Here is a 25,551-nt window from a genome sequence, read left to right on the forward strand (position 1 = left end):
CTCAAATAAACTTAAGGGCACGAAACCCCAGGGGCTCGACCCCATAAAACAATTAAGGGATAAGACACTAGGGCACAATTATTAATTCACAAGCATTAAACAAGTGCATCGTAGCCACTTCGTGCGAGCACCACACGCACGGAGCAGACAACGAACCACATTAACAGTCACTGCGGCGACTGGCCTTAATTAAAGTGCCCGTGACAATGATCAATTCGGATTAGGAGAAATCCCACTAATACAGTTCACAGGGAGACAATATGTTAATAAATTTACAGTCGCCGACTTGATGCCACAATTCAAATAATTAAATACTCTAAAACATTTGTTAAGCCTTAGCACCCAATTATCAGGTGCAAACTTTTAATTGGGCACCTGGAACGTGTTTTTAGCTTATAATAGAGAAAATTAAGTTAATGTAAGTTGTTGGCGCCGACTCACAAAGGAGGTGAAAGTTTCCCTCCCTTGCGAGGCGGCCATGATTGGCAGACTCCAACCACTCTGCGCCGGGTCAAGACGTGTGTCCGTGAGCAGCCTTCAATTTTGTTCCACTGATCATTCATTCTATACTCGCTTTAATATACAAACCTTTTTTACTTCATTGCTGCTCACGTCGACTCGGCGTGTATTTCGCGGACCCGGGCTTATCTCGATCGTTTTCCTTAGTGGTTCCGCATCGCGTCGCGGACCACGCAATTTACAGCACTGGCCGACTCCAGCCAACTTGCTTTCTCTAAGACCGCCACGCATACGCCTGCCCGCTGCAACCTCAAGTAAATGTAAAGTGTAATTTAGGATCACGCTCACTGAGCCTCCCTAAAACAGTTAACTTTCGGTACTGGCCATCTCCAGAACACAAGTAACCGCGCCCCGCGAGACTGCCACGGCAAATTCACAGTGTTATGTTAGTGTCGTGTTTTGTTCTGTAATCAGTGTGTGTTAATGTAACTGTACAACGGCTGAGACGCCGCATAGCGCATTCGCATAGTTTTTGTAGCGGTTCTGTCACCGCATGGAGTATGTATAGGGAGTACCGCGTACCCATGCGTACCACCGGAGAAGTCCGTTAATTAAACGCAAATTAACATAACCGGTGTCGCTTACGATTATTTCGCCCCACCCCGTCCTCCACATGGCCGAGCAGCCTCACAACCAAGTAGGGAAGTTCAGGTTAGATTTCAAGCTGCGTACCTGGCGGGGCATGCGGGGGCAGAGTACCAACGACCCATCACCAACGGCCTAGTGTCCCACTAGCCTGGCGCCCCCTTCCCCCCACCCCCCGGACAACAGCAGCACCGCGACGCCCGTAGCGCCCGTCAGGTACTTCCCGAGCCTTCTACAGAGGCCGGGTGATGGCAAACGTAACCTATACTCTGATAAGCAAATGGTTAGGTAATATTCATTTTATGATTGAATTTGTGGTCATTAATTCCAGCCAATAAAAATGGGCAAGAAAGTAGACATGTTATTTAAATTTAATTTTTGTATTCTTACGAATAATCGGCATTTTGAAGTGCATTTATGTTTGTAATTGTTGCCGATTAATAATTTGTTTGACATAAAATTTTTATGTATGGTAAAATTGGTTATATACTTACTTGAAATACCAAACACATGACTGCGATTGAACCTTCTTGGTCTCATAATTGCTATACGTATTAATTTTGTTAGAAAATATTTATTCAGCTAGAGATAATGCAATATATTTTAAAACTGTGTACTTTTTGAATTAAATAGTGAATGAAATAATAAATACAAGTTAACATTAAATATATCTTGGGATTGTTTAGGTTAAATACAATTACCTATATGTGATTATATGTGCACGCCTACAAAACAAATGGAAATAACAGACTATAGAACAGCAATATGCACATAATATAAACCAATAAGTAAATTATGTTATACAAAATTGTTTAATTCTGAAGTAGCCAGCCTTGGTAGTGTGAGGGTCAGGTAAGTTACATTGTTTTAAACACCAAAGTTTAGGTTCCACTATGGGCATTGGTGTTTTTTAAATTAGTATGTCTGTAGCCTGTCCACCATGAAGCCTCGCCGAGCTGGTAAGTCTTCAAAGAGGCCATTCATTCCAGAGCCTTTACATGGCACTAGGTTTCTTTATAATACAATGCTCGAATAATTTTTGCAAAAAAAAATCAACAGAAGAATTTTTCCAAAAATGAAGCATTAAGAAACCTGATCCTAATAAATAAACATTGTCTACTTCCGATAGTGTTACAGAACGAAATACATATAGAGTTTTAGGGTCCTTCTGATTAATGAATCAAAAACTGTAGTGTAAAGTACTTATTTACTTAAATTATTTCCTCCTCCCCCCCCCCCCCCTCTTTAATACCATATAGGACATTTGGTATTTGTGCTCATGACCCTGCCCATAGAGTATTTAGTACGCCACTACTATGGGAAAGTGAATAACACTTAGTTTTCCGCTGCTACAGTGAACATCCTGTCATTCGTGGCAGGCAGCACGTACGGCTGGATGGCGCCGATGCTGCCCGTTCTGCAGGGCGAGGACTCCCTGCTCGGCATACCTCCGGTCTCGGACACCGATGCCTCGTGGCTGGCCTCCATCCCCAGCATGTCCCGCCTGCTCACCATCCCCCTGTACGGCTACGCTTTGCAGAGACTCGGCCACAAGGTGACCGGCTACCTCATCGCTGTCCCGCTCATCGTCAGCTGGACGATGCTGTTCTTCGCCGACTCCATGCCCATGTTGTTCTGTTCAAGGTACCATCATTTTGTCATACCGTGCCCTTGAGAACCCCATAGCTTCATCTACTTCCTCTGTTATCTTGTACTCAAGGTTGAAGTGGTTCTCGAATTGAAAATGAAACATATGTGCCCCAATGTTTTTATCGAACCTACGTACCCCTGAATCACTAAGTAACCATTTAAATATTTATTTCAGTAATTGGACTGTGCATAATATATCATCTGAATATTTCATTTCTGTGAGTACAAATGTGTGGGCTGGAGGAAAATCTTCCAGTTTTTCTGATAATTATGTGCAAATTTCGTAACTTGAAATTACTTTTACTCTCTGTATAGACGTATATTAATTAAAACTTATAGTTTAATGTTTGATTTATTGTTATGTAAATTATGAAATAGCATCTATGTAGCTTACAATTTTATTTTGTTTGTTGTTACATTTTTTTAATTACACATATCACAAAATAGGAAATTTTTTAATGTGTGAATGTTGGTGATATGATTTAAAATTTTCTGTAAACAACTTAAAAGTTTTTAACAATGTATTCTTTAGTGCCAAAATAATGAACATATATACATTTATTATAGAGAAATGTGAGGATAAGAAATTATCCATGAGATGTCAGTAATATATTATTGAATCTTCGCGCTAATGCTAACACTATTGTCTGAAAAGGATATATCAGTCTATTTTATAGATGACAAAAAAAAACATTCTAAAGCAGGCATATCTTTGAAATATTTTCAGGTTCATTACCGGACTAGCTTTTGGTGGCATTCCACTCGTAGTGCCATCTTACACGATTGACATAGCTGAAGACAACATCAAAGGACGTCTAGGAGTCTTATTTGTGCTGTCAATGAATATCGGCTGTACTTTCTCTTATGTGATGGGCTCATATACATCGTTTACTGTGTTCCATGTATCAAACATTTTTATCCCCATAATATTCATCGCTGCCTTCTTCTGGATGCCAGAGTCACCACTGTTCCTTATGGTGGAAGGCAAAGCAGAGGAAGCTAAAGAAGCCCTGCGATGGCTTAGGAATGGCTATGACAGTGAAATTGAATTTGAGAGGCTACAATACAGAGCACAAGATGTTTTAGAAAATAGGAAACAGAAGGTAATGGGTTTTAACACTAATATTTACATCATAGTTTTATATGTCAAAGTAAAAGGCTGAGGTAAATTATTTATGTAGTACTATTTTAAAACACTTGATGTAATACATTATGTTTACTGTTTTTCAGATATCTTTAAAAATCATTACTCAACGATGTACTTGGAGGGCTCTCCTAATTTGCATGGGCCTGATAATCAACCAACAATTCAGTGGACCAGCACCAATTACATCATACACCCTCACGATCTTTCAGGATTCGGGGACGACTATTCCAGCAAGTATAGCTACTATATTGATAGGAACTTTGCAAACCACGGGCTCATTACTGTCCACTTTGACCATTGAGAAATCTGGAAGGAGAATGCTCCTTATTTCCAGCGACATCATTATGGCCATATGTCTCTTTACACTAGCTGCTTATTTGTACTTCAGGGGGTTAGGCTGGGATTTAGGATCTCTTGGATGGCTACCTGTTGCTTGTTTATCTGTATACATTTTGGGCATGGGAGCGGCTGTAGGTCCATTACCTTTCACAATCGTGACCGAGCTGGTGAGTCCTCGGGCACGCAACATGGTCCAAAGCATTTGCATGACCCTAGGCTCTCTAACCACGTTCACTGCGATCATCAGCTTTATGCCACTCATTGGGCTAGTCGGGCAACATGGCTGTTTCTGTCTGTATGCTCTAGTCTGCGTTGCTGGTGCGGTTTGTGTGTTTTTCATGATGCCAGAGACGAAGAACAGAAGTATCGAGGATGTCATCAGGCAATTGAATGGAGATGATTACATTCGATCGGTTTTGCGAAGGGATTCATCTGAAGATCACCCCATTACTTCACAAGAACATCTGAAGATTTTTAACTGCACTGTTCAGAATGATGATTGTAATCTGTAATAATGAATATTTATGTTAATATACATTGAACAAATACCTACTTAATACCGATGTGACAGTAACTTTATATAATACTTGGAGAATGAATAGTTGCTGATTATTTTGAATCTGGCCCTCAAAGACAATACTATAGCTGAGGAATCACACTCATGCGGTGAGGGTTGTGGGTTTGATTTCAACCACAGCATGACTCGAGCTACTAGCACCGAGTCGATTATTTAGTGGTCCGTTGCCTAATATAAACAACAAGGCCTCGCCCCTTAAACTTCTACAACACATCAAACTAATATCTTGATTCTTATAATACTAATCAAAATAAGATAAAACCATTTCACGACTTCTTATATATATGTAAATATATATGCTCCATACTAAATTACAACAGGTTAAATTCAAGAACTCATCCTTGTTTCATAAGGAAAATCTGTGCTGATTCAACTCATTGGAGTAAATTCTTCCACTGACTGTCACAATTTCCTAAAATCCAAATCAGGTACGTCGTGGATTTTAGTACCTCGTAAAAAAAATTGGAATGCAGTCAGTATTCTGTGCGCTAATTATGAAATATGTACGGATGTTTTTAAAGAATGATTTGTACTTAAATAACTTTAAGATGTAGTCGATGAACAGACTGTTAATCGTATAGTAAGAGTGCTAATTTCGATAAATTCAAGTGGAATGACAGAATTTATACTTTACATATGAGATGGTGGTCATTCATTAATAAGAAATTAAGCAAAGACTTAAATTCAGTAATGATGAGTAAAAATTTGATTTTGCGTTCGAACGACGGGGGGAAGTGTGTTGAGACTATAATTTTAATAGTATCCAAGATGTTTCCGAGAGAACTACCAAGGACACCAATTGAAGCCTGGACACGCGTGAAGATGATTTGGTTAACCATACACCAATTGACTGAATTGAGGCCAATCATGATGCTTCAGTGCAGTGAGTGCGTATGTAATAATTACTTGTGATAGGAGAGGTGAAACTAATAGGCCTTCAGCAAATAAAACGTAAAATAAATTTGCTTTTTGAAAACTATTTAAGTTAAAGGCTATAGATGTGATGTAGACTACTTCATTATATTCCAATATCAATACCTCATACCAGTTTCCTTATCTTATCTCTTTCGGCACTGTCAGTTTACTTGCAGTTTTTGAGTAAAAAGCTAATAAAATTCTGCTTGAGAAATTCTTGAAACATCAGCCAAATATATAGTAATTAATTATATTGGATTTGCCAAAAAGCCATTTTAATCATTTGGTATGAGTATTTTAATAATATCATCACTAATATTACTGTAAAAAAAATATTGCGTATTTTTTGTGATGTCCGTGGAGAGAAGTTGTGCATAGATAAATAACTAGTCCAGCCATTCTGGAATTTGGTTTTCCAAAATTACACAAAATCACTCAGGGCGAATGTTGGAACGGTAAGACGATGTATGACGAGGTGGATCTCTACCCACGCTATCAGGAGATTACGCAGGGTGGGAGGGGGAATGAGGGGAATATATATCCCCACCCCCGAAGCCCTGAAAAAAAAACCTATAAAATCCTGTTCAATTATTCATCCCACGAACAAAAGGAAATAATTTAATGGCAAACAACGGGCAAAGAGGTTCTATCTCTCCCCTCCCGAAATTAAATTGTGCGTACGGTTCTGATCACTATCCCTTAATTATGTTGTTGTGTATGCTTATCTCTCCAATGACGTATCTGTAGATGAGAATTAAAGCTAAATCAAAAAAAAAAAACTTTTATTAGTTCGAATAGATGATTTTTATTGCTAATTTTTGAATTGTAATTACAACGTGTATTGAATGATCATATCATTCTGAATTTTGACTTAGTTGAGACAATTAAAAAATAATAATTTTAGAAACGCATAAATATATTAAAATTATTATAACAGGATTTCAGGGAGTTCCGTATATAAACATTTATAAATAAACGTTGACTTTTTACAACCCACATGAGCTCTTTCAGAAATTTAATACCACTTATTGTAATAAATGGCTGTTTTTATACGTAAGTATTATTACAGGTAATTAAAAAAAGGTTTTACACATTCCTACGAAAAAGTAAGACTTTGGTAACAGGATAAGCGAGTGCTCACCTCGTAACCGAAGTCATTACTATAAAACCAGTTTAATAATCTCTAGTTGATCTCTCTCGCATTATCCACACTTAAACATCATATTCTAATATTAATTTACTGATTTAGTTCAAAATTCAATGTAGTAAATCGGGTATGGTCCCTTAAAAAAAAAACGCAGTAACGTACCTTCTGATTGGTTCTTTTCTTCCAAACCTTTTTTTTTGTCTCCAGTTGCAAATCAAACTTAGTTATAGGCAGTCGATTAAGATAAAACTTAATAACTTAAATTAGTTTATGATGAGCTAGAGATTGAAATCCAAAACGTATATTTAAAAGGTTTTATGTATGTATAAACTTTTATTCTGTGTTATTCCTGTTAACAAACTCGCTGTCTACGGAGACAGTTATCATCACGCCATTTAAAGAGCAAATTCAATTTTTGCTCCGCTTTGTGTGGCCGGGAGTCCGGTGATCCAGCAGTGGTGGCAACATCGGGAAGAACCCGCGCGTCACGAGCAGGCCTGCCACTGTTACCGCGGCCCGAGGCGAGGCCCGGGCCGCGAGCGCCTCTAGCGGCGAGGAAGATAAACAGGAGCACCGAAGAGTGCCACGGAGCGGCATCGTCTGCCAACTTGCAGGTTATCTCTGGCGTTAATGGTGTACGACACAAATTACGTCAAACAAAATTCTTGAATGAAAGATAACATAATAAATAAGTTTAAGGCATGCCGCATTTTATGTCTCCCAAATTTCAAAATTATTATTTTTTTTATTTGTAAACATCTCAGCTATCGGTGTACGGCATTTGGTAGTAGTAATTTCCTTAAGGGGCCCGCCTCGTCAGGGGTGTATGTGTGTTTGTGAGGCGGGATGATAAGCGCGACGCTCGCTGGTATTTCCAGCGCGGTATAGACTCTAAGCGCAAGTCTCTGAACTGGCGCGCATTCGTCTCGTCGTCACAGGATAACTGATATATGGCGGAGAAATGAAGATAAAGGTGTTATGCAAGTCCCTTAAGTGCTTTATGCCTAAAAATTACTCTGAAAACACGCGTTTTAGCCATTTAAACGCTTCTAAAAATACAGTTCTAAAAATTAATCCGAAATTAAAAGTACTTTTCGGCCCTCAGCGAACTCTTAAATGCTATTCGTAAATAGGCCCCACTCGGATATCTTGAGTAGTTTTGAAATGGCGTTGTTTTTCCTGAAGCTCTGCATACCGAATGTGTGCCCAGGTAGGCGGGGCCCTTAATGGAACGGAAGTCGATTGTAACGGAAATGTGTCACCACGGTGCTGCCATCTGTGGAAGTCTAGGGGGAAATGTCACAGGTTCAGCGTTGAGGTATACTCGGGTAGCCCTGTTTCACGGTACTGCTGTGACTACTTACAACCCCATTCTTTATTTACCACTTAGGCCTACACGCCTCTGGGAGGGGGGGTGGGGACAGTGGCTGGCGGTCAGCGCTCGGTGGCAGAGTGGTTACACTTATTTACTCTAATTATTTACCTTTTTCGTTTGATAGATAACGATATAGCGAGGTGACAAGTGGTAAAAGACATGGCTCGCATTCCAGAGACCTCGTTTTCGAATCCCAGATCAGACTTTATGATTTTTTTTGTTGTTTTCTGAACCCACTCCACGAAAAATGCTGGGGTTGCTTCCTTAATATAGACCCAGACAGATATATCCCCCCCCCCCAAATCCCCGATTATTGATGTGTAACATCTTAGCTGTCGGTACCCAGCATTTGGTAGGAGTGATTTAATGAATGGAACTTAGTCGCGTGGAACGGAAATGTGTAACCACGGTGCTGCCACCTGTGGCGGATGGCGAGTACCAAAGTTCTCGAAGTCAAAGGAAAACTTTATAATATTAACTGTTTAATGCATTTTCACTAGATACGTAGTATTATAATAAATTTCCTTGTCGAAAATCAGTTTCAAAGCCGGGTATTATTATTTTTTTTTTAAGTCTTTGTCGATTTTACAGGAACCGTTTCATAATACCGTTTAATTGTTCGCTCTGCAAATTGAATGATTCGATAGTCTTCGAAGCTGCTCCGGCAGCGAATCTAGCGGCGGGTGTGAAAACTAAGTGTGATTCACTTCAAGAAATGTAGTTGCAAACACAATTTTCGTATATTTATAACGCTCGGCATTATTTTAAAGAAGTCTACGTTAAATTTCGTGTCCTAGTTTCGTGTTATAAGTTTATTTACAAAATGTTAAAACCTGTGAGTGAAATCTCTGTTTACTTCTATACTCAATATTCAAATCAGTAAGTGAATGAGTGGGTTTTGGATTTCATTCTTACTCTTTATATTTAAGCCTGAGGCCATAAAAATTATGTATCGAAATTAAAACAAAAGTACTTACACTGTGCTGACATAACTCAGTATTTCATTCAAAATGTTTTATAAAAATTGTCAAATAATAGTTTTGATCATTCGTGTTTCAAACGAAGACCAGATGCCACTTTTACTTAAATTCTATGAGTTTCAAGACGTTCTGATTGTAAGATTACCGGATTCACTTTTAAATATAGAAAAACACAGTGAGGGGGAAGGTTTTAAAAAAAATTGTTAAAAAATTCACAAAAAAAAAATTGGAAAATTAAGTAAGAAATGTGGAACATAATTCATTTTACTAATATCGTTGAGATATGTACAACGGCTTAAAGAGAGTCAGTTCAAGATGATTATCAGCAGAAATATTTGAGAAAATGTTAGTAAAAATAGCTAATAACACAAATGAAACTACTAAAACGAATTTTCAAAAACAAAATCTCTTACAGGTTCATAGGGACCCGGTCTGGAGAATCTATTAACCAAATAATAATGACTTTAGGCCTTTCCTTGGCACTACGCGAACCACACACACACACACAAACACACACACACAAACTATCTCTTTTTTATTATTACATAGATGATTTAATATAATTATCTATCACTACTTCAATTTTTGAGAATTGTATTCTATAAACTTTGAAAACTATGGCAGATCTAAAGAAAGTTATATAAAACGTGTTTTATTTAAAAAAGCATAAATTTTATTTATGTTACTGTTGTCATCTTGCAAAATAACGACAACAAAACCTCGCAAAAGAAGTAATCGCAATGTTTATGGTGATATATGTGTATGATGCAGTTTGTCCCGCAGCACTTTTAGCTTAGGAAACAATTGGCCCAAAATTTAAAAAAAAAATTGGTTGTCTGTAAAGTCGGTTTACGGACGATAGTTTAACGTGACGTCATAACAAAACATTGATGAAATGATTGCATAATTTTATGAATAAAATTGAATCCTTTTTATTTTAATAATAAAAGAATAAATACTTGAAATTATACTAGTAATCAGATTTTTAAAATGCAAGAATAGTTAACCTTTATTTCCGAAATTGTTGTTGTAATAAGCATTGAAAACCACATTAACTTTCGACAGTCAACGAAACAGTTCACGTGTAGATGACTTGTAATTAATTTAAAAAACTGGCGTTTAGCTATAAATTTTAAATATAATTATGAACAAGTTTTCATTTCTATCATCAATTATATGAATCCCCATAATTTTTTAGTCGATTGTAACATAACCTATTATTACTGCACTCGCCGACAGCGTAACGGAACACAGCGTAACGGAACAATGAACGTAACGGGACACAGCGTAACGGAACAATGTGCGTAACGGGACACTTTTTCGTGCGTGTAGCCGGCGTTCATCGATTTATTAGACTTTGTCACGTCAAAAAAAAACCTTTCGGCACAACCTACAGGCGTAGGTAGATTTCGAAGAAATATTTGGGAAACTTCTATAAACTCCTGGAACATTTTAATAACTTAATGTAACCTACAGTACATCATATTGTTCGCCAATATTAAAATTAGATCGATTTAACATTTTCTCATATTCCAAGCAGCGAAAATATTTTGAATGTTTTTAACATGTCTTAACCAATTTCATATTATGCCTACTAAGGTAGTTGCAATTATTTTTGATCCTCAAACACTATTTTTCATCCCTTGCACTAATACGTGATCGTATAATTTTTTTTGGACAAAGGTTTATGGTAACATTAACATGGTTATTTACCAATTCGAACAAAATTAATACTAAAAAAGAATAAAATCTTTCAGTTTTTCCAACATTTAAAAAAAATTTCAGATTAAAAAATAAAGCATAACCCTTTAGAATATTTAAGTAAAAATCTTTAAAATACACATCCAAATGAGAAATAAAATCCAACTGATAGACTTCGTAGTGATAACACGCACACAACGAAAGTCAACCTTCTGCATAGCATAATATAAAAAGAAGCAATGGTGTTTAATATGGTATGTTTTCCTCTAAAAGAAGTTGGTCAATATGATCAATAATATAAACCACGTGCCCGCCACATCAAAGTCTTAAAATAATACTTTTCAGCTTGCTAGCGTAGTCAAGGGAACCGAGATATGATGGCTTTAAGCCAAGGTCATTAGATACCAGGTCATCTCATCCCGCTATTTTACTGTTATTGGTCAATCGCGTCTGACGTACATGCTAGACCATATTGCCGCGGGAATTCAAATTAATCACGTGTCTAAATGGCACTTTCTTAAATTTTCCGATTCACATAGACTGATGTAATTTATGTACAGGTTAAATGTATCACGTGTTTCCGCTAGTAATATATTTAATCTTTGTTATGTTTTCAGTTATTTAATCGTAAATTAGGCTCAAATGTGTATTTTAAAATCTAAACTGGTGTTGTTGGTAAACATTGTGATGCGTGCTGTTCTTGCAATATTCACAACATTGTGTTATTTAATGCTAGTTTGTTTATGCTTGTTACCATTGATAAGTAATTATATTCAATATTACATTTAGCTTCCTTGCTAGATGTTTAAGTTTCAACATGTTATGTTCATTTGCAGTAGTAAACAAACTTTGTAAGTGTATTAAATATCATACAATATAACAAGTTTTATGGTAATGACTATCCTCCAAAAAATATTCTAAGAATATTTAATGGCCCTTTAACTACCAAATTTTATATTTGTGTGCAGTAATATGATTTTGTCTAATCCATTGCATTCTAACCTGTGGATCTTCCACATGTGATCCCTCTGCCCTTTACCTATCTCTGAGCTTTCCAAAATCCCTTCCCTTTAATTACCTTAACCTATTTCACCATTCTTTCTTTCTCCTCCTTTACAGTGTGTCCCACATAAGCTCCATCATCATCACTGATGGTCTATGCATCTTCCTTCTTCCGTCATCGTTTCTCCTCCGATATTTGTCACTTATCTCACTACATTGCATTGTACCTTTATAACTCTTAAATGTCCATCGCTAGGTACGAGTCCCAAATTCCTGTGGCGTATTCCATATCTGGTTATCACCAGCATGGAAGATGCCTTTTCATTGACTTTTATTTCTCTCCTTTAGTGTCATAGCAGTTAACCCCAGACCCCTACTCCCTTCTTCACCGTCCGCTATATTTTTTTTTTAATCTACTCATCATGCTTTCCCAGACATCTTTCATTATGAACAGCAAGGGCCCCATGGCACTCCCCTGTGGTACGCACTCCATGTAACCACTCCCTCTTCCTACAATTAATTTAATATTAAGTGAGCTAGTAATTTTGCATAGAAAATTTTATTACAGACCTGTCATTTATAATTATTAATTTAAGTAAAAAAATTAAACTGCACTCTAAAGCTGTCTGGCCTACTATTAACCATGTCCCTTTCCATCAGCTGTAATTCTTAAGAATGGTAACTCCTGAGTAACATGGTAAATGATCACTATGTGAAAGGTTTGCAAGGTTAACTAGGATCTGTAATTCTGAAAATGGTAGCTCTAAGTGAAAGATTTATTAGTGTACAATAATAACACAATTATTTTTTTAAAGTAATTAATTCTTTAAAAGATATGTATTTCCCTGCTGAAATTCTTTCATTTTAATCCTTACTCAACTTATTTACCAAAAACTAATAGTCTCCAAAATTACCACATATACTATTAAATTTTGATATAAAATCTCAAATTAAAATTGCAAAACAAACTCCCAGATCATTTACCATGATAAAAATATTTTGGTATTTTGGCATTCTTGGCAGGTACATGTTTCCAAGCTGGTATTCCTAAATATGCTCCTTTCCCACTACGGCCACTACTTACGCACCATAGTGCAGGCAGTAAGGCATACTCAGTTTCTGATTTACCTGAACACTTCTTCTGGAAGAAAACATGCCTAAAACACTGAAACACTTTATTCCTACCTTGTGATACTTTCCAACAAGTGGTCCGCAAATATGTGGCTTAAAACACAAATATCACAAACCATTGTTCAAAGTCTTTATTACATGATACATCGCTGGGTAATTTTATTTCATCTCTTAACATTGGAACGTAAAATTGTACTAAGCCGTTAATGAGAAACAGTATCACATAAACATCATTTGCAGTTTAGACAAACATAATTTTTTTTTGAACGAGAGTAACTAGAATAAAAAAATATATTTTTTTTAATTTGTCAGAAAATTAAACTACTGGTAGAAGATGGAGCATGAGAATAGTTTTTTTTATTTTGTGATCAGATGTTTACAGTAGTAATCATATTTTGAACTGTTAGTTACAAAAAATTTCACCACAAAATGCCAAACTTCTGCTGTAAGAGGTAGAAAAAGAGGCAGGTTTTTTAAATGTGTACACAGTGACATTCCTCTAGTTTCAAAGGTTAAAAGTGCAAAACTTTATTTGTGTAGAATAAAATTGTACATTTGTATATAAAAAAAACAGCATGCAAACAAACATATACACTTAATTTGTATCAATATAAATGTTTATTTACATGTTCGTAATTAATCTCCTTGATTGTGTTTGTAAGATTAATTTTTTGTTACAAGTAAAAAATATATAAATGTTGTAAGACCACCTAGTGAAAAATGACCAAGCTAATAGTAATTACAACAATTATGTGAACAAATAACCATCAATAATATAATCCACTATAACTCTAGTGTGTTAAAATGTAGTAAAAATTTATGTACCTACTTAAAATAATTCTTAAGTGACAGGATTTAAACCTGGAAACTTGTAATCCATAACTACGTACAAACCACTGAGCCAAATAAACATAATAATTTACTGTGAAAAATATTTCATTGTAGGTAAGTGTTTGTATCCTAGGAGTGTAACATCTTTTAAAACTTGCAATATTTATTTTTGTGACTATTAAATTTATTACTAAATGTACTCGTGATTATATTGATGATTTGCATTTCGAAGTCACCATTAATTTAACAGATTTTCATTATTTTTCATGCACATAACACATTTCTCCATATCTTAAATTGTTTTCATTTTATTAGATGCAGTCTGTATACTCTCATCATAATTTTTTACTGCTAGAAACAGTAACAAGGTAATTTTTCTCAAATAATTCATCAGAAATATTTCAACACTCCAAATCTGATCCCAGAACATAATTCATTACATCAAAATTCAGTATTTAACAAAATATATTGGTAATCCATAATAATCTACATTTACTTATGCCTATTATAAATTGTGGTGAGTAAGAAGCTATAAAAGAAATACAATTAGTCACTATGTTCTGTCATACAAACTACATCAATTGACATGATTTTTCTTTCTAAATATTTCATCAACATAAATAGGCACTTCAAGTATGTTTTATAATTAACACATATTTGAAAGATAAATAAAAAGCTGACAAAAATACACAAAACTTTATTTTTTACTACAGGCATTATCTCATTACTATTTTGCTTTAATTGTTTTTTTCAATGCAAATGTGTAGGAATTGTTTTCCCAACTTGTAGCTGATCATTTATTACATTAATTTACATAAAAAGTAATTTAATATTTTTTCTGTAATTTTACATATTTGCGAAGTTTCAAATGGTTTAGCGTTAAGTCTCCTTAATGAAATATGTACATAAATAAATTTTGTTACCAAGATATTTATGTAAATGATATAACATCATTTACATGTTGGTTAATACCACCTCTATTAAATGTTAAATTTATTTATTATACTGTTGCCATTAGTTTTTTTTTATAAAAGTCATTTCGCACAAAATCCTGGATAAAAAGAATTAGTGTGGCAGCTAGCCATGAAAATTAATACCATATTTTCTTTATCTCTGAAATTTATATGGCATATGTATGTATGTGTGTGTATGTATATATATACACACACACATACATTACTATATAATTGTACGAATAAAATAAAAACTGCAAGGCTTTCAATATCATCACACTTTAATGTGATTGTTAAATGGACAAAGTCACAAGACCCACTTGGCTGACCCAGCCACAGGCTGGAAACAGTGGATGATGATGCTTAGTATAAATTTTGGTGTGTGGTAGACAAATACAGGTTATAAATTGAGGTAAAACTAAGCATGACTCCCTAAATACTTCATTTGGAGCTAACAAGACATATTTTACATCACTAGATTATTACTTGTTACCATGGGCACCCATACCTGGGGCAAAGAACCCCCCCCCCCCCCTTTTGATAGAGAAAGACAAAAATGTAGTTACGTATAAGTCATCCAACACTGAAATATTTTCACGTAGAAGATTTTAAATATATGTACCTACTTACAAATCACCATTTGTCTTCCAAAATATTTAAAACACCATATACCTCCAGATCTCACTTCCCCCCCCCCCCCCCCTCAAAATATCACATGGGTGCACTTGCTTGTTACATAAGTATACAAACACATTTGTAACTTTTCCATGCATCTGAATTACTTAGTTTGATATGCTACATATTTTCTATTCATGTTGAAAACAACTGTGGTTAGGTTCAGGTTTTTTTTTGCTAAACTGCATTAAATCACTGTGGCCCAATTATGACCACAAAACATATTAAAAATTATAAAATGCACAAATATGTAAATATAATAAGAACATAGACAATTACTTGTGAATGTAACAAGGGACAACTCTTTGCAATATGACCAGAGTTATTTATTTAGTTTCAATTTAGTGAAAAACCAGAGAAAGAAAACAATACAATGAAAGAATGAGTGATCTGACAAGCTATGGAATGTTTGCTATTTAAAGATAAACAAAGCAATGACAAATTAATTAAACCAGAAAATGAAGTTCATTAGGTGTTGTTCACATCAAACATGCTTTTATTCAATGAACGCTGAGCAATATCAGGAGCCTTATTGTTTTCCTACAAACATAATACATCCAATAACATTTAGTCCTGTCAAACAGTTTTAGAAGTTCTATCTTGCGAAGTCATAAGTTTTTGTTAAACAATTCTGTAGCAAACACACATTCTGAAATTATCCATGACTGCAATTTACATGTAAATTATTTCATATGAAATACAAAAGATTACTATCACTCCAAACACACCCCACAATTTTTTTTGCTAAATCTAAATTAAATGACACTTCCTTCAAAAAATCTATAAGCCTACTATTTATGTTACAATTTTTTTCATTTTCTTGCACACTTTGTTGCTGCTTCTTCCAACACGTTTTTTACTTAGCTGTCGATTGAAATGATTCAATCTTAAAAAAGTCCTTATTCTTACAAATGAAGCAACCAATTTCTTCTTAACAGCAGGCATTTTTACATTACTAAACCACAGCACGAAAACAAAATCAAAACATGCACGCAATTTCACAGTTTTGTTTACTTTGAAGGTCTAGCGGATACGTCATTTCACGGAAACACCCGAACGACCAAACTCGTTTTTCTTCTGTTGAGACGACCTGGTATCTAATGACCTTGGCTTTAAGCTACGGAGCATTACAATGTCAGCAAAATGTACAAAATATTGGTAATTTAAATATACATGTATCATGGAATGTCTCCAAAATGTTTTACTATGTCTAAATACGATGGCCCCGAATGTGACAGAATTGACAGTTATCTTCATTGTGCGTTTTGTTATCTATAGCCAGCTGAAGCACTCGAGTGCTCATTTATCGAAACGTTGGCAACAATTTTCATGGTCATTTGTCCACTCAGCACTCGTTGAAATTTTTTTCACGAAAAACGTAAATCTAAAAAAAAAAAACTTAACCTAAATGTTGAAGTTCATTTCAAAAAACATTTCGAAATTGTGAATATCATACACCTATACTTAGTGCATCGATATGTAAAGATTACGAAATAACAAAGCTCTAATCAAAGGACGTAAGCAGTTTTAATGGAAGACGTTCGTGTGCCCCGAGATACTAAAGGCCACATTAGGCCCACAATTATGTTTCGCTTTGGAGTCGTGGATAAATCTTTAATATATTTTTGATCAATGTAAAAGAGAGTATTTCCCTACTGACGTAAATGAATAGAGGGAGCTAATAAGGCCACTTAAAAATAATCTTCCTCGACAAGAAATCTTGGTCCTTAATAGCTAGCAAACACTTGTAAATATTATAAGATCAATATGTAATTGTGAACGCAAGAGAGACGATCACGCTATCATTTATTCGATTATAAGTCGATGTTCTTTGAAGATAACGGTCAGATGGTTCTTATTATGCAACTTATCACATTATCACGGCGGACAAGCTATGCGGTGAAGCTCACGGCGGAAAGACAGTGATTAAATCCCAAGAAATGGTCGAGGAAGAACCAAGAAACATCCAGGAAATAGTGTACATTCCACGACGTTCAGGGAAGCAGTCAAACCAGTATGTGGCTGCCGTGATAGGTAAAAGTCTACAAACAAAAATTTACATAATTTTGATTTGAATAATCGTGATATTGTACTGGCTGTATTTTTTTTGCAACCTTCTTTCTTAAAAGAAGAATATTATCTCTACGAATATTCATAAATTAGCACAAAGTTGCAATTATTGACTCAATAAAGTTTTTTCCCTACGGAATTTTATTGAATGATAAAACTTAACAGTCCCTGCTGTCCAGCTTACGCCACTATCTGTTATTTGGTAACAGACAAACGTAAATGCTGAGGTCGAAATTATTCTTGTCGCGTGGTTTTGCTCAGAGGTTTAAGGCGTTATGGGCTATGAGGATTGTTTTGGTTTACCTATCTGACTAAATACTTTCAAACGTCTTGGTTAAATTAAATATTTTCTTCCTAAATAAATTTAAACTGTTCCATGATGTATCATTGTCATAGAATCTAAAAAATTTCCGTTCGGTTATCCATTTCATTCTTCTAATATATACACGCAAAAAATGTTATAAAAAATGAATTTTAAAAGATAACTATGCAAACCATGTACAAAAAATATTTTAATTTTGTGAAATTCAAGTTATTTAAATATTGTACATGTTTTATAGTGTTAAATGTAAATATAAAATGATGACCTGAAATGGAACACACGCCTACAACCAAATGAAATGTGATATGCCCATAGTGGAAACTAGATGAACAGCATCTGAGGGTAGAAAAAAAGAGACCTTCATCGGTAAACATAATCGCATTTCTTACATGATTAAATTGTGAGGAGCCATGTCAAGTTTGTAACCATTAAATGCAATGGTTGGGGTATACATGTAGCCGTAATCACAGAAAATGTCTGTCCTCACTTCGGTATTCCGATCTGTAAATGTATGAATACGATACTCAGATACCATTCACTGTATGCTTTAACCATGATAGTCTTCAAACACTTGGTCTCCAAACATTTTCACACCAGGTTGATTAGATCACCGTTTGTATAACAACAATTTTAATTTATTCTGCGGTGGCAGTAAGTCACGTGTCGCAAGTCAGAGAGGGGGGAAAAAAGTCTCTAGCTAAGGTGAGAGCATATAATAAGTTGAGGTATTCCCGAATACGTACAGAAATGTGGAGTCCTGAGTTGTGGTCAATTACACCGCGGAATGATAGTGAATGTAGAGACACTCACTGCTTTTCTCTCTTCCTAAGCTACCGGTATCTTCTAGAGAAATTGTTTCCAAACTTTTTTCATCTGGCGAACCACCTTTCCTAATAGGAATACCTCCACGGTCTATCGGTCCATGGTGGAGTAAAAAACCTTATTTGTATCGTATCCCTTCCTTATGTATAAATAATTTACCAACAAATATTGCAAATATGTATAAGCTTTTTTTTAAGATACCGATTGATTATTGATCAACAATTTGTGTTCTGATTTGAAAATGGTTGATAAAATATAAGCACTTTGTAGCAAAACAGTTATTTATTTAACAATAGACACATGTTTGCACACAATTCGATTTATTTCAATTTTTTCTGATCTTTTCTGGTGGTTTATTCGGTGGTTTCAGATAGCTCTAGTATCAAGTCGCGACCCACCGTTTTGGAACCGCTGTTCTAGAGAAAGTTCTTCTCTCGGTGTTGCAGTGAACATCCTGTCGTTCGTGAGCGGCAGCACGTACGGCTGGATGGCGCCGATGCTGCCCGTGCTGCAGGGCGAGGACTCCCCGCTCGGCATACCTCCAGTCTCGAACACCGATGCCTCGTGGCTGGCCTCCATCCCCAGCATGTCCCGCCTGCTCACCATCCCCCTGTACGGCTACGCCATGGACAGGCTCGGCCACAAGGTGACCGGCTACCTCATCGCCGCACCGTTCCTGATCAGCTGGCTGTTGCTGCTGTTCGCCGACTCCTTGAGCATGCTGTTCTGGTCCAGGTACGTCCGATTTAGGCGAGGACTTAAGAGGCGAGCCAGTGAAATTCGTGTTACTGGTTTAAAACTCCTTGTGAGATTTCGTGGTACCACATTAAGTGTTTATGTGTAATTAATAGAGACCGGAAAAATTCGCGGATTCATTTCGTGATAGGCTGAAATTCAAACATGTGTACAATTCTGCTGGTTCTGCTATTGGCTAGCAGTTTAACAGGAGCTCTCTGGGCCAGTGAGAGACTATCGACCAAAGAAGCGTCGAATCACAAGCTACCCAGTGGAGACGCCTCACAATTTAGTACCCAATGAACACGCGTGTTTACTTGAGAAATGAAGAGGATTATGGAGGCTATCCTAGAGGTCATTGAATCCGCGAATTTTTCCGGGCCCTTGTAATTAAATAGATGCTTGCAAGACATCCTTACATGTATTGTCTCATAATCGTGGGAATTATACAATATTTGGCGCTTCTTGGATGGTACATCTTAGTTGAGCATACCCGGAGAATTTGTGACATAGGATACTAAAGCTCGTCAGTCAGAAGTTAACACTACCAAAAATGATTTGAGGCAAGCTCTCAGTATTATTATTGCCTTAGATAAACTGTGTTTATCAGCGACGTCTCTTCGTGCAGAAATAAAACTTCATGTGACATGCTGTTTTTAATGTTTACAGGATCATCACTGGATTGGCTTACGGCGGCATCACGCTTTTTGTGCCTTCTTACACGATTGACATCGCCGAAGACAACATCAAAGGACGCCTCGGCGTCTTTTTTGTGTTGTCGATGAACATCGGCTGCACTTTCGCGTACATCATGGGCTCCTACACGTCGTACGCGGTGTTCCACTGGACGCACACGGTGATCCCTGTCATCTTCATCGTCGCCTTCTTCTGGATGCCCGAGTCCCCGCTGTTCCTCATGACGGCAGGGAAGGCAGAAGAGGCGAAGGACGCTCTGAGGTGGCTGAGAAACGGCGAGGACTGTGAAATAGAACTGGAGAGATTACAATTCAGGGCGCAGGAGATTTTGGAGGAGAGGAAGCGGAAGGTAATGAAGTTTCTGTAACTTTAAAACCTGATACTTATTTCAGTCAAGCATTACGTTGTCATACCAATACATAATCATAAAAAAAATTGTGTTTATGTACAAGTGTTTAAAAAATTACTATGTGGATTTATTTTTAAAAATTGGAAATAGTAGTAAATTTTAGTGACTCTCCCTCATAATTTAAGTATAATGTGCAAAGTAGATTTGAAACATTTCACCATCTTGCGTTACCATATGTTTTCACAAATATTTCAAACATCCCAACATCTAAAAAACGAAGAAAAAAATAATTTTTCGTTAGCTATTGTTCTAACCCTATGTCTGCCATGTGAAACAATGCTTTTCAAAAATCAATAATAAATAGAATATTATGTTCGGTGATAGTTTCTTAAATAGTATTTTGTATAAAACTTTTGGTAAATTATCCTAGAATTCATTTGGTATCTCCTGGGAATTTGAAATTCTGGTCTCTTCCATAACACGACACAATATTGTAACATATTCCTAATAGATATATATTGTTTTTGATTTCAGATATCGATTAAAATTATAACCGACCGCTGCACATGGAGGGCTCTAGTTATTTGCACAGGCCTCATAGTGAACCAGCAACTGAGCGGACAGGGGCCCATCACGTCGTACACGCTCACGATCTTCCAGGAGTCCGGGACGACCATCCCTGCGAGCTTGGCCACCATCCTGATAGGAGCCCTGCAGACCGTGGGCTCGCTGCTCTCCTCCATAACGATAGAGAGATCCGGCAGGAGGGTGCTGCTGATCTCCGGCGACGTCATCATGGCCGTCTGCCTCGCGACGCTGGGTCTCTACCTGTACCTGAGGGGGCTGGGCTGGGACGTGGCGGTGGTCGGGTGGCTGCCCGTCGCCTGCCTGTCGGCCTACGTCCTGGGCATGGGCGCGACCTTGGGCCCGCTGCCCTTCATGCTGGCGACGGAGATGGTGACCCCGCAGGCGCGCAGCGTGGTGCAGAGCGTGTGCGTGGTGGCGGTCGCCTCGGCCACCTTCGCCGCCAACATGAGCTTCCTGCCGCTGGTGGCGCTGGTGGGCCAGCACGGCTGCTTCCTGCTGTACGCGCTGGTGTGCGTGGTGGGCGCGGTGTGCGTGTTCCTCACCGTGCCGGAGACCAAGAACAGGAGCATCGAGGAGGTCGTCGAGCAGCTCAAGAGCGACCACTACGTCCGCTCCGTGCTGCGAGGACGCCCGCGCCAAAATGAACCCATGAATCTGAAATGTACTGAGTGATTGCGGCAAATTGATATAGGTTCCCAGATAGCAAAAAAAAAAAAAAAAAAAAACTTCAATCGAGCTTTCCATGGTAAGAGTGTGAGTTTGAACGAAGCTTGCATCAAACTAACTAGTTTACACCCGGCAAGCTTGCAGCAAGCCTTCTACGACAATCTTGAATCAAGCTTGCCATGAAAAGTGTTTAAGTTTGAATCTACCTTGTATCAATATTGCCATGTTAAGTGTGTCAGCTTGAATCAAGCTTAATTCAGCTTACTAGTTTACACACGACAAGCTTGCAGCAAAACTTCCACGACAAGCTCGAATCAAGCTTGATTCAAGTTAACTAGTTTGCACATGACAAGCTTGTAGCAAGCCTGCCACGACACGCTGGCAAACAAGCTCGCCATTCAAAGCTTGCAAGCATGCGACAATGGTTCATACTTCAAAGAAATCTTTAATCAAGATTGATGTGCCAAGCTTGCACGGCAAGCCTAATTGAAGTGATATGACAAACTTGTCGCAAGCTTACATGCTATGTTATAAATGTCATCGTTGTAAGCTCGCAGTCAGTTAACTGTCTCGACATATTAATTGCGATGAGTGACTCTGAGACTTTAAAAATAAAGTTCTTGAAGAACTCTTAAGAAATTCCTTTAAAATTATTAAGGTATCTTATTAAGTTGTTATACGATGGAATAACACAAATGTTTTTGTTTCAGGATTATTTTTTACTTCCTTGATACTAATTTACTAATTGGAACTACAGAAATTTCCTTAGTTTCGTTCTGAATTGTTACAACTTATTAAATATTTACACGAATGCCAACAAAGAACAAAGATAATAACATAATAGCTTAGTTACCAAGACCTAGAAATATTTACGTATTTATTTTTTATTTATATTTAGTAAAGAGATGTTATCGTTCCTTCAGCCTCCGAATGCACTTAGATATTCTGTTTTATTGACACTAGTTTACCGAACACACACACACACACATATATATATATAAATAAATAAATAAATAAATATATATATATATATATATATATATATATATATATATATATGAATGTGTGTGAGTGAGTGTGTATTTTTTTTAATCTCATAATAACCTAGAGAAAACCGTTTTAATACTTAAAAAATCACAAGTTTTCACTATGGTAAAATAAATTTATTGTGTGCGTAGTGGATTTTAATGTTTCCTAGATACAGTTGATTATTAATCACTTTCCATCAGTATGACAACTTCACCTTAGAAAAAAATAGGAATGACTGTTTGCTTTGTTTAAACAAATCTTAACAAAGAATTTAAGTAATCTCAAAAGGCAAAATATACTTTAGTAAATAAAAAATTGCCAATTTTTTTTTTTTTGGTTTCTTTCGAATTCATTCCTAACTGTAATTCCTCCTTAAAATCTGCTAACATAAGCAAGTGGGGGGGTCATGCATTTTTTGGGGCTGATGGAGTATTTTTCAAAATTTGTTCCAAACTACGCCGAGCACTGTGCTCCTTTGAACGCTCTAAAGAGAAAAGACTGTAATTTTCATTGGGGGGGGGGGGGGAGGAACAACGAGTTGCGTTCGCGGACCTCAAATGGGCCATCTCCCATCCCCCGGTTCTAGCTTTACCTAATTTCGATGAGAGATTCACTGTACAAGTGGATGCCAGTAGTTTGGCGGTAGGGGCAGTACTACTTCAAGGAGAAGAGGGAAATCTGCGGCCTATAGCCTACGCTAGTAGGACTCTAAATAACCACTAACAAGCGTACAGGGCTTATGAAAAGGAATCTTTGGCTTGTATTTTTGGAGCAGAGCGGTTTGCTTGTTATATTGAACATGATGAGTTCGATCTCCTTACGGACAATCAAACGCTGACTTGGTTGTTTTCCCATCCAAGTCAACTAGGAAAAATAGGAAGGTGGATTATGCGCTTAACCCGCTTCCGTTTTAAGATTGTCCATGTTAAAGGAATAGATAATTGCATGGCAGATGCCCTGTCACGCATGTATGATGAAAGTGAGTTTTAGGTGCAGAAATGTGAGCCTGTGGATCAGGGAAAACTTGAGGTACAAAGAAATGCGACAACTGAGAGCTGTTTGGTTCTGGAATATATTCCAGAATTTTTCACTAATTTGGCGGAGAGGCAGAGGAATGATCCTGAAGGGGTTTTGCTTTATCAGCAATGTCAGGCAGGAAGCTGTAGGAATTTTGTTGTGCATAAACAGATTCTTTACTTTGTCAACAAGCAGTGTAGAAGTTTTGCTTGGGTTCCCAAAGCTGTGAGAGCAATGGTACTGCGCTACTTTCATGACACCCCGGTAGGAGGGCACATGGGGGTAAGTAAAATAGAGGCCAAGATTCGTAGGGAATTCTTCTGGATGGGGATGCATGAAGACATTAAACAGTATGTGTCCAAGTGTTCCCATTGTCAGTTGGCTAAACAGCCACAGAACTCCAAGATGGGTCCTTATTCTGTACAAATTCCTGATCGGGTATGGCAACGTGTGTTCATATATATTTTTGGACCTCTTCCCCGTTCCAGTAGTGGAAATTACAGCATCTTATTGTTGGTAGATGGTTTATCTAGGTTCATCATTCTGATTCCTCTTAGAGTTGCGAAAGCCGCTACGGTTAGTGGAAAACTTGAACGTGAGGTTTGGAAAATCTTTGGTAGTCCTGAAATCTTAATCTCAGACAAAGCATCCTACTTTTATTCCAAAATTATGGAGGATATGTGTTTTAAGTGGGGTGTCAAGCAAGTACACATGAGCCCTTATTACCCTTGCCCGAATCTGGTTGAAAGGGTGAACAAGACTGTCAAAGAAGCATTGACCATTTTTCATCATCGAAACCAAAGGGCCTGGGACACGGAGTTGCCGTTATTAAATGTTGCTTTGAATTCAGTTCCGCTTGGAACTATAGGAAAGCCACCCAGCATGGTTCTATTTGGTAGAGAATTACCTCATCCCTTATTGAGTATTTGGGGAATTTCTCCCTCTTGTTTTGAAGCTAGCAGAAGGGAGTTGGAGGAAATCTAGTCCGAGGTAGATAAATCTTTGGTCAAGGCCCATCAAACTATGAGTAAACGCTACAACAAAGACCGTATTGAGTGCAACATCAAGGTTGGCTATTTGGTTGTTTGTCGCAAGGTTACATTGAGCAAAAAGTTAGATTTTGTCTCAAGTAAGTTAAGTTTGGCTTCCTGACTCCTGTCACCGTAAACCTCGTGGATCTTGAAGATGGCAGAGTTGTGAAGAAAGCTCATTTATCTACGGTAAAGAAGTATATTCCGTCCTAGGAGGTTGCGTTCGGGTATGGTTGTTGTGTTAGGCGCTAGCGCTCTGTGTGTCATTGAGATTCTTAGCTTGTGCCTTGATAGCGGTTTTTCTTCTGGGGTTCTGCCTATTTGTTAAAGGGGCTATTTTTTGTTTTGATTTTAAGCATAGAGGGTTTATTGGTATGTATGTCATTGTTTGTGTTGTCCTTGGTGAGTTAGCATTGGAAGTGATGGACATATTGGAAACTTTTGTTTCTCGGGTTTGCTTTACCCGGGGGGGGGGGGGGGGGGGTTAGGAGGGCTGGCTGTGACGTGTGTGTCACGTCACATTTGTTGGTGTGTTTTGTTTGTGTGCCGGCGCTGTGTGAATTATCGTTAGTTGTGCGGTGGGGACTCTCGTGCGCGATTCAAGCGCTGATAGGCAGATTTCGGAATGCGCTTTGTGCGCATTTTTGTCTTTTGTTTTCCTTTTGTGAGTTGAGGTTGGCACCTGTGGCGTGCTGTGCC

At 37.3% G+C, this 25,551-nt stretch overlaps 2 protein-coding genes across 2 annotated transcripts; both read left to right on the forward strand.

Annotated features, from left to right (window-relative positions):
* The first annotated feature begins 3,682 nt into the window (after positions 1–3,682).
* Positions 3,683–4,752, forward strand: LOC134541843 (facilitated trehalose transporter Tret1-like). The gene is made up of 2 exons (XM_063385540.1): positions 3,683–3,857; positions 3,985–4,752. Exons 1-2 carry the CDS (start codon positions 3,705–3,707, stop codon positions 4,750–4,752), a joined length of 921 nt encoding a protein of 306 aa, XP_063241610.1. The 5' UTR covers positions 3,683–3,704.
* Positions 4,753–17,407: 12,655 nt separating this feature from the next.
* On the forward strand, positions 17,408–22,127 carry LOC134542226 (facilitated trehalose transporter Tret1-like). Its single transcript, XM_063386311.1, has 4 exons — positions 17,408–17,561; positions 19,188–19,476; positions 20,146–20,521; positions 21,182–22,127. Exons 1-4 carry the CDS (start codon positions 17,468–17,470, stop codon positions 21,779–21,781), a joined length of 1,359 nt encoding a protein of 452 aa, XP_063242381.1. The 5' UTR covers positions 17,408–17,467; the 3' UTR covers positions 21,782–22,127.
* Positions 22,128–25,551: the final 3,424 nt, after the last annotated feature.

Source organism: Bacillus rossius (assembly GCF_032445375.1).
Source record: "Bacillus rossius redtenbacheri isolate Brsri chromosome 4 unlocalized genomic scaffold, Brsri_v3 Brsri_v3_scf4_2, whole genome shotgun sequence".
Taxonomy (NCBI): Eukaryota; Metazoa; Arthropoda; class Insecta; order Phasmatodea; family Bacillidae; genus Bacillus; species Bacillus rossius.

Excerpts from the sequence above, each read along its gene's own strand:
- LOC134542226 (XM_063386311.1), top strand. The coding sequence starts at position 17,468 with ATGGTCGAGGAAGAACCAAGAAACATCCAGGAAATAGTGTACATTCCA. Across the intron at positions 17,562-19,187 it reads GTATGTGGCTGCCGTGATAG|TGAACATCCTGTCGTTCGTG; the intron begins GTAAAAGTCTAC and ends TCGGTGTTGCAG. Across the intron at positions 19,477-20,145 it reads AGCATGCTGTTCTGGTCCAG|GATCATCACTGGATTGGCTT; the intron begins GTACGTCCGATT and ends TAATGTTTACAG.
- LOC134541843 (XM_063385540.1), top strand. The coding sequence starts at position 3,705 with ATGCCAGAGTCACCACTGTTCCTTATGGTGGAAGGCAAAGCAGAGGAA. Across the intron at positions 3,858-3,984 it reads TAGAAAATAGGAAACAGAAG|ATATCTTTAAAAATCATTAC; the intron begins GTAATGGGTTTT and ends ACTGTTTTTCAG.